At 40.4% G+C, this 13,828-nt stretch overlaps 1 protein-coding gene across 1 annotated transcript in view; it reads right to left on the reverse strand.

Moving 5' to 3' along the window:
• Positions 1–410: 410 nt before the first annotated feature.
• RAB2A (RAB2A, member RAS oncogene family) overlaps positions 411–13,828 on the reverse strand; it is an 80,963-nt gene continuing 67,545 nt past the window's right edge. The window contains exons 7-8 of the mRNA XM_047783869.1: positions 3,811–3,879; positions 411–1,740 (exon numbers count right to left, since the gene is read on the reverse strand). Of these exons, the coding sequence (XP_047639825.1) occupies positions 1,645–1,740; positions 3,811–3,879 (165 nt within the window). The 3' untranslated portion in view covers positions 411–1,644. The remainder of the gene's footprint in view (positions 1,741–3,810; positions 3,880–13,828) is intronic.

Raw genomic sequence — 13,828 nt, forward strand, 5'->3', positions numbered from 1 at the left:
GGATAGTTAAAACAAAGACCTGAGACAGCATTAGGTGATTTCCCCTGAGAGTGATGTCAGAGCTCTGAGAGAGCATCGCTGTGTCTTTGCGAAAGGGGGCAGAAAGCTGAAGGCAGTGAGTGAGTTAAAAGCAGGACGTAGATGCAACTTAGAATTTCTTTACAAGGTCTCACAACAGCATAAAGGCACTTTAGTGCTGGTTGAGAAGGAGGAAGTACTTGCTTACATCATCAATAACAAAAAGAATCTCAATACTGGAAAGATTTTCATCACATTCTAGCAAAATTTTAAAGGGTAGTGTTAAACATTCGGACCCTTTTAAAAAATTTGCTTGAATACATGTTAAAAGCTGCAGATGGACTAAAAAATTATGTTCTTAAAAAAATGATGTGGTCATAATAAAAAAAGAACACTTTTATACATAGGATTTTATTTTGTACTGCTATAACAATTCATTATAGACCAAGGGAGAAAAAGAAAAAGAAGGATAAAACCACCACACTGAGTAAAATACTAAAGCTTTTCTACTTTTAACAGGATTTTCCATCTGGTAGATTTATTGTCATATCCCCTTCAAAACAGACAAGATGCTTACCGTATTTTAAAGATTATAGGTTGCCACTGAAAGAAAAATCTCACACAGTCACTGTACATCAAGGTTGAAAAACTGTCCTGCATGAAAAATATACTTAGAAATCATGTGAATAAAATAAAAAGAAAACATTATTGTGTTTAAGGAAAGATTAAAGTCCTCATAATGTGCCATCTAAACGTGGACACTCCCGCTTCCTGGAGCCACTCAGGTGGAAGGAGTCCTTGCTTCCGCCCATCTCACTCTTCGTACTGTGTTTTCACCCAACAGTGTTCATTAAGGCAAACAAACACATCCTTTTCTGAAGAGGTCTTAAAGAAATGGTGGACAAATAGCAAACTTTTGGCATTAAAACAGGTTAACACATACATAGCCTTTAGTAATGTACATTAAGCATATTTTTCTTGGACGAGTGACAAGAAAAGATGAACATGCTTGTTACCAATGTCGAAAAGTTTAAAATTCAGGGTCCAAGCAATTCCTAACGAAGCTTCTGTAGCTTTAAGCTCTAAACAGTATAGAATTTATGCAAATGCATTAAAGAATTCAAGCTTGGCAAATGACACCCAAGCAGGATATTAAACTATATATACAGAAAGTAAATGATAAATACAGAATTAAAAGAGTCCTTCTGTTTTCCTTATAGCCTTGAAAATTGACAAACTTTTGAGGACAGTCCTGTAATATTAAACATTAGGTAACCACAGGTGTGGGGAAACCTAACTACACAAACCAAGTTAAAATACTCAAGATGACTTTGTAGTGTTTAATACAATTCAGTTTGTAGGTAAGGGCACAAGACAACATTTAACAAAAATAATCACATCAATTGACCTAGAAATCAAATGCAAATAGATATGAATACAATCTCCAAAATCTGTCTTTTTAAGTGAACATTAACCATTTATTCAAAGTTATACAAGAATTTGAAGGATTAAAGTCTTCTGTGACATAAAGCCATTTTGAATAGTTTCATGTCTCAGCTGGGCAGGAGGAGAGGGTCAAAGAATGGGCGAGTGGCCCCGTTCGGGCAGCCAGACGTAAAAATAGACTCAACAGCAGCCTCCGCCGGCCTGCTGTCCTCCCTGACTGCCTGCGTGGGTGGCGTTAGTAGCAGCGTGCTGGGGGCCAATCTTAATGCCATTTGCCTGAAAGAAAAGAGAAGGGGCTAATGTAATAAATGGAGCTGGAACCAACCAGACAGTACAGATTCAATTTAAGAAATTCTTTTGTTTCTTAATGGCACAATCTTGGCAAGTAACTAAAAAAAACAACCACCACCACATATTAAGCCAATTTTTGCAACAACTAAAACAATATCTCTTAGGGGATATTCCTTCCTTTTAAAATAATACTGTGGGAGGAAATATTCCTGAAAATCATTCCCTATCACACCAGGTACTACGTTAACTGGAATGCTGCTTGTATGGGCGTTCTCACAATGGAGAGACTGTTTCAAATGCAATCTTTAAAAGAGAAAACTATGCAAAGCCTGTGCTGCTCTAATGCAACATACACTCTTTCCTCTAGACAGCGCTTCTGTTCCATGTTGAATCAGCTGTACAGGCTAAGGGCATATGAGTGTTCTGTGTCATCAATAATTTCTATGATCCCCAAAGACATGGCAGCTTGCCAAGAACCCACACACAGAGTAGTTCTTTCATTCATCAAACTCACACTTCTGTCTTAACCCTCACTCCCTCAAGTGGATTTTACCTAAAAATACAACACTTTGAGAAAAGTAATACAGTAGCTTCAGAAATTAAGCTCTTAAGGAAACTTTACGTCACAGTAAATCTCAGATTTATAGTGCTTGGCAGTTGTTCTGCAACAGTAGTAGCCTTGGGGTTTCTGGCACTAGCTCAGTATTGACAGCAGCTGATGTGGTTTCTTTTCGCTCTTTTGACTCCTCTTTAATAAAAAGCATGCCCTATGGCTCATTGGTTTTGCCCCCTCTGGGCTGGTAGCAACTTCTTGAGGAATCAAGGAGTCCGAGCTGGCACGAGGCCAAATAAATCGCACGGCCTGTTGGCTCCTGACAGCACGTTACAATCAGAGCTGCACCAGGCCCGGTAAAGCAGTCAGCTACTACGTGAAACCAACAGAAACAATGAACCGCCCTTTTACATACAGGCCCGATTACTCTTCAATTTATGTGGCATTAGTCTCTGAATGGTGTCGCCTTTAAATGAACTCAAGAGCTACTGCCATACAAGCCTAGAAGATAGGGGTTAGAAACTGTGTTACTACAAATGAAAAGAAATGAGAAAACCAAGTACTTCAGGGAAAGCTTAGGCAAACTGTTGTTTGTTTTAGCCAAGAATGAGGCAAATAATAAAACGCCTCCTCTGGACAGGCCAGGGACACACACGCAAGGTCCTCCTAAGTCAGTGTCGCCCTCACAGCACCTGGTATGGAATGAAGCTTTTTCCCCTTCGAAGCAAAAAGTCTTAATGGCACAAATATGTATGTAAAAGTAAATATGCTCTATCCACATAGCAATTCTGAAACAAAAAAGGATAGATGCATGGCAGGTCAAAAGGATGGCTGCTGGTAAACCTTCTGAATTGTTTGCTTCAGAGCTTTACATTGTATCCTACTCATGTTGTTCAAAACTAGCTTAGTAAAAAAAACAACAACAAAAAACTAGCTTAGAGTAATTTTGCAAAACAAACAAACAAACAAAAAAGAAACAAAACCCCAACCAAAAAACCCCCGAAGACAAACTAGTGCTAAGTGCCAATTACACACATTAATTCAGTCTCCTGAAAACATGCCATGCTGTCCTGGGAGTAATTTCCAAAGTGGGTGTTTCCCTCTTCCACACCAGACCAGAGTGAGCAGCCTGCATCAGCAACTGCACACACGCACTCACATACAGAAAATTACTCCCCAAAGCGGATGGCACCATATGGACGTGTGTAAGAAAGCTGATTTCCCTCTCTCTTAGAGGACTGACATGATGGTGCATTGCTCGCAGTAAACGGACAGGGTTACTTACTCTAACCCGTTTTCCTAAGGTGATTTTCTAATCGAACATAAACACTTAACTATTATACAACATATAACAAGTTTTCAAATAGATAATTATAAACCAATGTGTTAACTGACATCATAGATCCACGTTAGGAATTTAAAAAAAATATAAAATCATGAATCCAAGTAATTAAAATTCAATTCTAAATTAATATTAGTCAATAATATTTATATGTATATACCTCATTATTAATGTCAAAGACTCCTTCTTGGATTTTTTCATAAATTTCTTTTGCTGTATTAATAAATGCCTGAAATATAAGGTAGAGAAATTGGTTCAAAATATTTAAAATACATGTTAAAAGAACATTATATTAAAAGCTCTATAAAATATCACAATGCTCAACACAAGAGTATCAACCAATGTAACACAGCATAACAGAATAAGGAAAAAAACCACATGACCATTTTAATAGATGCAAAAAAAAAGCATTTGACAAAATCCAACAACTTTTCACGGTAAAAACACTCAACAAAGAAGGGCTAGAAAGGAACTTCCTCAGCCTGACGAACAGTATCTAGGAAAACCCAGAGCCACCCTCATACCCAGTCCTCACAGCAGTGGTGAGGACTGAAGTTTTCCCTTAAGATCAAGAACAAGACCAGCACGTGTGGGAATGTTCACTAACACTGTCAGGGGCAATAGCCGGAAAGTGGAAACACAAATACTCATCAACTGATGGATGACAATCAAAATGTGGTATAACCATATAAGAGAATATTATTTAGCCATAAAAAATTAGAACTGAGGAGTTCCCATCGTGGCTCAGTGGTTAACGAATCCAACTAGGAACCATGAGGTTATGGTTCGATCCCTGGCTTCGATCAGTGGGTTAAGGATCCGGTGTTGCTGTGAGCTGTGGTGTAGGCTGGCAGCTACAGCTCTGATTAGACCCCTAGCCTGGGAACCTCCATATGCTGTGGGAGCGGCCTCAGAAAAGGCAAAAAGACAAAAAAAAAAAAAAGTACTGATTCATGTGACAGTGTGGTGGAACCTTAAAAGCATTATGCTAAGGAAAATAAGCTAAACATAAAAGACCACATATAGTAGGATTCCACTTATGAAATATTCAGAAGAGTTCAAGCCACAGAGAGAAAAGGAAGATTATTGGCTGAAGGGAGGAATGAAGCATGACTGCTAATGAGTCTGGGGTTTCTTTTTGGGGTGATGCAAATGTTCTGGAAGACAGAGGTGATGGTCATGCAACTCTGTGAATATACTTAAATCCACTGAATTGTGCCCTTTAAAAAAGGATGAATTTTATGGCATGTGAATGCTATATCTAAGAAGAAAAATTCACGACTGGGGAAGGAGAGGGAGGCCATAACCTGAGAACCACGTGTCAGCCAAATAAGCTGCCTACCGGTCCTTGCTGACACTGGCTCACTTTAGGAGGCCACTATTCCACAAAGGATCCCTTTTGCCAGACAATGGATTACTTAACATACAGTTTAAGACAGGAAGAATCAACAGACGATTATGATAAAGAAAAAGACAGCTTAACTTCTTTCTTCCCTCCCTCCCCACTCTGTTTTTTTTTTTTTTTTTTTTTTTTGCTTTTTAAGGGCTGCATCCAAGGCATATGGAAGTTCCCAGGCTAAGAGTCCAATTGGATTTGCAGCTGCTGGCCTACACCACAGCCACAGCAATGTGGTATCCAAGCCACAGCCTCGTCTGTGACCTACACCAAGCTCACAGCAGTGCCAGATCCTTAACCCACTCAGTGAGGACAGGGATCAAATCTGCATCCTTATAGATACCAGTTGGGTTCGTTTCCACTGAGCCACAACAGGAACTTCAAGGTGGCTCAATTTCTATGCCATGTTGAATAAAATCTCACCCCTTTCCCACATAGCATACTATTACAATGACAAAAAATTAGTTAGAACATTGTAACCAAATTAAGCCTCTAAATACCAAATTGAATCCTAAGCATTCCATATTTACCTAAGATACTAAGATATTTTATACATATATTACCAAGGCTACAGAAGATGAATATAAACTTGGGCTCTAAACTATCAGATCTGTGACCACACAGAATAGTATTAATACTATATTCAATTAGCATTCTATGAAAATTCATAAAAGGCTGCTCTCCTCTATCACTGATACAGGCTTAATTCAAAATTTAAAAAGTAAACAGGGTTCATGGAAGGAACACATCATACCTTTGTCTTTTCTACACTGGAAACGTCTGACTGCTGAACTTGCCACCAGAGCTTTTGTTTCCTAATTAACAGGACTGATATGTTTTCACCTTTAAAGGCCTTACAGCTCCCCAGAGTAATCAATCTCCTGCAGCTCAATTACTGCACCAAGAACACACCAGTCAGTGAAGGAAACGTGAGCAACTGCGGCGGAGCACAGAGATATGAATATGCATAAACTCTAAGTGGCTGATCGAATCATCAGAGAGGGTCATGAGAACTTGCAGCAAAATAATGAGAAGAATTAATCACTGCAGATTCACAAGGCACTTAGGAAGCAAGTGTACTTTCCGTTTGCACGCTGGAGTTAAAGCAGAGGAGAAACTGGCCTTTAGCCAACTATGAATTGATTCACAATCCTCAAAATTGAGGATATCCTTATAAATTAGGAAAAACTTTACTCTATTTCAAGTAACATGTTACTAACAGTGAGGGATTGAGAAACCAAGCTAACCAAATACTGAAGTCAACAGACTGATCAACTCAGAGGGCTGGAATAACTTAACGGGCTCCCACGTGTACATTTCACTAGAACATGCGACAGACTTCAAGGTCCCATAAATGAGTTATCAGTTCATATGAACAAGCATTTATATTATAAAAGTCATTACATGTGCCAAAAGATGTAAATAAATTGACTTTTTGCTAATTTGTTGATGAATCACTTTAAAAAGTGGCTTGGAGTTCCCGTCGTGGCGCAGTGGTTAACGAATCCGACTAGGAACCATGAGGTTGAGGGTTTGGTCCCTGCCCTTGCTCAGTGGGTTAACGATCCGGCGTTGCCGCGAGCTGTGGTGTAGGTTGCAGACGTGGCTCAGATCCAGTGTTGCTGTGGCTCTGGCGTAGGCCGGCGGCTACAGCTCTGATTCGATCCCTAGCCTGGGAACCTCCATATGCCACAGGAGCGGCCCAAGAAATAGCAAAAAGACCCAAAAAAAAAAAAGTGGCTTAAAAAATCTGTATTTTTCTTTATGCTAAATTTCCCAAGTCACTACTAATTTTATTATCTAAATAGTATTTAATACTTTTTAAGCACCTTTAAGAACAGTTGTACCCAATGGTCTTAAGAAGTATTTCTGAAATACATACAATTAACTCTGTTACAACTCAATATAACAAATGGTTATCTTTCCTCTTCTAACTCCCATCCTCTCAATGAAACAGTCTTCGGGCAATGCTACATTTACTTGTCATTCAAATCTCTGATTACATAGTAAAGACACTACAATAAAATATTTTCCACTCCTCTGAGCATGTATATCTCTATAATATAGAGAGAGGATACTATACAAATGAATTGCTTTATCTACATGCTATTTAATATGTGTTACTAAGTGATTAATTAATGATCAATTTTAATGAGTCCTCAGGGTTTGAAACCCAATATGACAAATATAGAGATTAGGACACTTGCCTTAAAAGCGTGTGGTTATCCGAGTTCCCGTCATGGCTCATTGGTAACAAATCCAACTAGTATCCATGAGGATACAGGTTCAATCCCTTGCCTTGCTCAGTGGGTTAAAGGATCTGGTGTTGTTGCAGTTGTGGTGTAGGCCAGCAGCTGTAGCTCTGATTATCAATCCCTAGCCTGGGAACCTCCTATGCTGCAGGTGTGGGCCTTTAAAAAAAAATTGTGTGGTTATGGTTCCCAAATATAATAAATATTAACCGAGTACTATTAAGACTTATTAGAGATCAAATGAAACTTCTAAGAGCCTTGGGTGTCGCAGACAATAACTGTCCACTAAAGCTCCAAAACACTTCAAAGACTCAAAGGTAAGAGATATGTATCTGTTACAATAATTGGCTAGAATTTTCTTTCATTGCTCATTTTACTCCAGTCACTAAAAACTAATCTCCACATACATTTTTCAAGGTAGAGATGTAACAACCTGAAATACCTTTAAAACACAGATTCAAAAAATGAAGAAATCAGCAAAATAAGTTAACTAGATATTACAAGGTCTACACTAAAGCTCAGGTTTTAATAGGACAGTCTTAAATTGAATTCCTTCCAATTTTAGACATCATTTTAACTAGTCGTACTTCTTCTATTCCCCAGGTTACAGAAGCAAATTATGAGAAGGAGGGGAGGAGGAAGGGAAGGAGAACGGATGTGAGGGCGTGTCTGGGAGTGGCCAGTGGGGATGTATGTGTGTGTGTGTGTGTGTGTGTGTGCTCGCGCATGCAGTGGTGGGTGGCAGGCCGGCCAGATAGCACCGCACTAAGTATATGTTAGCAGAGGTGGTCCCAGTTGTCCAGAGAGGCTCATGGATGGCTCTTTAGTATAAACAATACAAAATATGTTCCTGAAGTGCCTTCAGTATTCTTACAAGTATTGGTGTTTACCAGGGTTAAGATTCTGTAACAATTTATTTACCTGGAACAATTATTTCCATACTATCAGAAAAATGGAGCAAGATGATGGCTAACTGCAAAAAATTTTTAGCAATGGATAATGACCACAATACTTTAAAAACTCTGACATCCTAAAGATCACTGCGGGTTTTGTGACACTCTAGTTAGAATTATAAACAATATATTCACCTATACCCAACGTTTCAAAGATAGTCAGATCTGAATATTAGTAAGTTCTAGAATAGGAAAAAATATCTGCTGAGAAAGTGAAGTGAAAGGATTTTATCAGCAACCCTGTAAAAAATACAACCTAGGCAGATCCACGATCAGGAAGCATAAACAGGTTTCCCTGCAGCAGCTCACCTTGGCGCGCCTCCTGCCTTCCCACGCAGCATTGCACGCCCTTTCTGAAGCCTCACTCTCTCTCTGCTTTTCCAGTAGCTCTCCCCATCTTACTTTGATTAATTGCCATGTTCAGTCCTTTACCTTCATTAGCCATTAATTGCCTTTCACCTCAGACACTAATCTTTCAAGCCCTGGCAGTAGTTATCTGAATTGTTCTGATAACACCTGAACTTAAGTAGGGTCTTCACAGCACAAATGAAAATAAACATAACCACAAAGAACTATAAACATTTAAAATTCAAACAATACTCAGCAAGGACACAATTGGATGTGGAGCCTACCCACCACCTGCCCTTTACTCAAGGGCGCCTATTAAATTGTTCCCAAGATTCGGCACTTCTCTGGGTACTAGGGAAAGTACAGGGAGAAGGAGAAGGGAGTTCTTCAGCTGCTGAATGGAAACAACTCAGGCGGGAGAACCAAGCACAAGGGCTGAAATTTCAGCGGCAGATGCAGGACTGAGGCAGGTCCAGCTGAGGCCGTGGACAATGTGCTGTGAGGGCCTTCGCAGCCGACCAGAGAGGACAGAGGCAAAGAGGAACATGAGTATTGTACTTTTATTATGACTTAATAGTTTCTAAGGAAAAATACTGAAAATAAATCGTCTGCAACAGAATAGCATTTAAATTGTTTCCTTGTGTAACATGCTGCCACCTGGTGGCAAGATAAAAATTACATCATCTGTTAGGTAAGACTTCAAAATAAATCGAAGTATCTTGGTTTTATTTATAAATCTTGACTAGATGCTAAAGAGCAAAGTGCCCTGTAAAGTATGTGACCCTTTAGTTCTCTCTGAGACTGGGAAATTCAGAACTAGATTGCTATTTAAACTTCTCTTCTTAACTGTTAATCAATGCTATGGACATTATAGGTGTCCATTTGCCAAATCCTATAAAAACCAATAATTTACCAAGTACCTACTATGGCCAGTCACTATGCTAAATGATTTACACAGGTTTTCATTATTTCTGAAAAGAAATTCAAGGTATGAACAAAAATGAGGACATTAACTTTGTGGGTTGAAGTTGTAGCTGTTCATCAACAGAATGGCTGGCTAAGGTGTTTATAAGCAGAATGGCTAAGGTGGGGCTCTGAACCTGCTGTCTTCGGTCACAGCCCAGTGCCACATCTTACCACATGTGTTGCTGGGACTTCACCTCTCTGTAAAGTGAGGGTAATAATGGTGCCCAGTGCAGACTGCTGGAGGATGAATGTAAGCCCCATCAGCTCTCACCACCGCCCATGCAATGATGTGGACCAGCAGCGGAAGAAGTGGCTGCATGTGAGCCACACTCTTCAGTGCATTCAAATACTGTGATTAAAAAAACTGAACATCAAAACGTAAATTAGCCACACACAATGTGTACAGTGAGCCCTAAAGAAAATGTACTGAGATAAGATTTAGATATGATGCAGAGATAGGAAAGCTTTGTGGAAAGGACATCAGACTAGAATTCACAATGAGGCAGTTTAAACATGAAGCGTCTTCAAATTTTTGTGACTGAAGATGTTCTGATTCTATCTGATGTAGCTTCCAGGGGAGAGGCCTCACACACACACCATCCAATACAACAGCTTTCAAACTGTATTCCTGCACATCCCGCAGGGGCCACCTCCTGGGGGTGAGGCAGGATGGAGGGGAGCCCAGTGGAGGGACAGCCATTTCCCCCCTCCCTCACATTTTCCACGGCCTCCCCTATTCTCGTCATTTCCTCTGCAAAGGGAGGAATGATGGGCCCAAGACCCCGTACGACTGTAGCAGAAACAGGGTAAAGACATTCTGCCCACATGTATCTTCTCTTTATTAGGATCAATTATCTTTAGGACAACTAAGGACTTGCATTTACTTTGCTTATGCTGCTGTTAAAAGTGAACATAAAATCACATATTTCTCATAGCCTTTAAAAAACACCTAGCTAAGAGTTCCCATCGCGGTGTGGTGGAAACAAATTTGACTAGGAACCATGAGGTTGAGGGTTCGATTCCTGACCTCACTCAGTGGGTTAAGGATCTAGTGTTGCCGTAAGCTGTGGTATAAGTTGCAGACGTGGCTCAGATCCCGCATTGCTGTGGCTATGGTGTAGGCTGGCAGCTGTAGCTCTGATTTAATCCCTAGCCTAGGAATCTCCATAAGCTGTGGGTGTGGCCCTAAAAAGCAAAGCCTAGCCAGAAATTATTTCAAATTGCTAGGATTATTTTTGCAAGTACAAAATACATATTACATCCTTTGTGTCCTTCCTTCCTTCCTTCTCTTACAAAAATCACCATCACCAGCAAATGCTTATTAAGGAAAGGTGGTGGCTTAAACAAATCCTGATCAATTTCACCAGGGAAATAAAGGGTGGGGTGGGAGGGGGACCTGGAACTACTAGGTTAGAAAGGTTTGCGGGTATAGTATTTAACAAACTTTCTGCTTCTCCTTCTGTCAGAGGTAACAGACAGACATGTTTAATTCCTCGGTAATTTAGTTATCCCATTCAACCAGCATTTACGGAGTACCTGGTTTGTACCAGGCACTGAGCATACTCAACTGTATACTCCGGGAAATGAATGTCTTTATAAAACCTCAAGGACGTGGTAGCACAGGATAGATGTAAACCCAAATTGGAACATAGCACTAACACGTCCACAATAGTTGTTTAGAAGGGTAACATGGCATATAACCACTTCTGCCAGTAGAAAAATTGTCACGAGAAAAAGCCCCGTGAAGAGACCTAAAGGCTAAGTATGCTCCTACCTATTTATGAGGGAAATTAAGGAGAGGAAAGAGCATTCTGGACAGAGGCAGATTTAAAGCTCAGTTACACTGGAAGCTGAGGACGCAGGAAGCAGGTGGGAGACAAAGTCAGAAGGTAGTTCAGAGAATGAAAACCTACGGAGGCAAGGTCAGCAACAGGAAGGTCAGGAAGGGGTTTAGAATAATAATCAAGGTAAAAAATGAAGGCTGATAAATTAAAATAGTGGCAACCAGAATGGATTGCCTCCTTTGGAGAATTTAACAGGACTGGGTGAAGAACAGGCTAAGAATGATAAGGGGTTTAAGGATGACTCCATTTTTGGCTTATGTGACTGAGTGGGAAGGGTATGTTTCAAACCGAGATTAAAAAAAAGAAGAAAATCAAGTTTCGAGGAGGGAATGAAGAGATTATTTTAGACACACAGAACTCTAATGCTGATGGGAAAGTCCTGGGAGCTGACTGTGTGAGTAAGTGTGTGACATGCATGTAACAGCATGATTTTCTTCAGACATGTTTAGCTACCCTGGTTTAGATGTAGAGAAAATGCACGTAACTTTCAAAGTTAGTTTGGTTTGGCCCATCCCTGAACTGCCCTGGAGTGATGGCCAAACTTAAGGTGGAGAAACTGAGAGCCTTGCAACCTGCGGGAGGGAGTAGTAAATATTTATTACACTAAGCTGCCCTCAAGGGATGATGGAAGCCTTGATAAGCCAGGTCAGATTTCCAGTGAAAAGCCCTGTGGTACCCACAACACTGAGAACAGGGTTAAGGAGACAACAAAGCCTTCAGTTTATAGCCACATTCCAGCTCTACAAAAACACCTGTTCCACCACTTAAACAACGGAGCCCAAGGCAAGGAAGATGTCTTCCCACTGCAAATTCAGCCTGTAGATTTCCAAGCACCAGGACAGGACACAAGTACTAACTAGGGGCCTTGGAACTGGTTTCTTAGTTACAGAAGTCTTATCGTCATGTGTTTTTCCCCTGGACACAGAAATCCACTGGTCCTGTCAGGTCAGAGGGCTTGGCAGTTTACAGCAATCTGTCTTCTGGTAAATTGGCTATATTTTCAGCTATCATCATGGCTATATCTTAAGTACTTGAGCAGTTAAGCCAGGAATTTCCAGTTCTGATTTGTTTCAATAGTTTAAGATATTTTTAATAACTAATCTTTCCCTCAAAAAATTTTGATGTTCATATAGTTTTCTGGTTTCACATAAATCTCCAAACTTAATTTTAAGTAAAATTGATGAATACAGGGAAAAATTGCCCATCAAATGCCTAAGAGATTGAGAAGACTATTTGACAAAGTGACACTGTTTGACAAAAGAATGTTTCACCATTATTCATACCACAATCACCTTTAGGTCCTAGAGAGTATACAGTACTCTAAGTTTTTGGAATGTACAACTCTGAGGAAATGAAATTTTAATTTAGAGAGAAAATATATAGAGACAAACAGGGAAGGAATTATAAAGTAAATATATCACTTTGGGAGTATTGAGACCCCTTTTAAAAAGTTGGCCTGTGGCTTTTGGGAAGGAGTACTTTTCCTAGCCTGCCAGAACTTTTGCTAACAGTTACTCCTGGGTCTAAAAAAACCCTGTGAAACCACAAAGACCCCAGGCAGCTATGGAGGGAGCTCCCCATCAAAGGAGAAGCCAATCTGTTCACCTGTGTTTTCAAAAATCTCCTAGGCTTTAGAATGCTTAGGGCAAAGATGGTTTAGGACAGAATTCCACCTACAAGTTGACAAATGGAAGCAAGGTATGAGCTGATTCAAGACTGCAGGGAGAGAAGTGAGGTTAAAGTAATTAAGCAAAGACTTCACCATCCAAACATTTTTTACTGTGTGGGGGAGAAACTGTGCTAGGTGTTGGGGATGCCGAGATGAAAAGATAGTCTGTATTTTCAAGGAATTTTGTCCTTATAATGAGCCAATGTGAAAAAGGAGGGTCATGACGGGGAGCTAGGATAAATACGTGCCTGGAGAAAAGCGCACACATGTGCTGACCGTGTGGGTGGTGGAGGTCGTGTGTCTCAGCACAGCCCAAGAGGATGGACTAGACTGGCTGTACCCAAAGTTCAGGTGGGAAGGAAGGGCGTCTCAAGGGCAGAGAAGACTTTCTATCAAAGGGGTCAGGAACACCACCAGCCGACAAGCCCTCGGTTTACCAGGGAGGGCACGGGGGAGGTAGCAAAAAACAGGGGCCTGTCTTCCAAGCTAAGGAGCTTGATTCTGACGCTGCGGGGAACCACTGCATGGATTTCATCAAGCTGGAGAGTGACACTCAGCTTTAGAAAGATCTTAACAGGCAACAGCAGAGAGGACTGAAAAATGAAAACAGGGCATCCAATCAGGATGCAGTCATGGAAGAGGACAATCTGGAGAGAGATTTAACAGCAGAAATAGTAATACACATGTGGAAAGTGATCCATATTAACTGAAGAAATAGTGTAAAGGGTCGGAAAAGAGAACGTTCTAGGA

This window comes from Phacochoerus africanus, chromosome 6 (assembly GCF_016906955.1).
Source record: "Phacochoerus africanus isolate WHEZ1 chromosome 6, ROS_Pafr_v1, whole genome shotgun sequence".
Classification (NCBI taxonomy): Eukaryota; Metazoa; Chordata; class Mammalia; order Artiodactyla; family Suidae; genus Phacochoerus; species Phacochoerus africanus.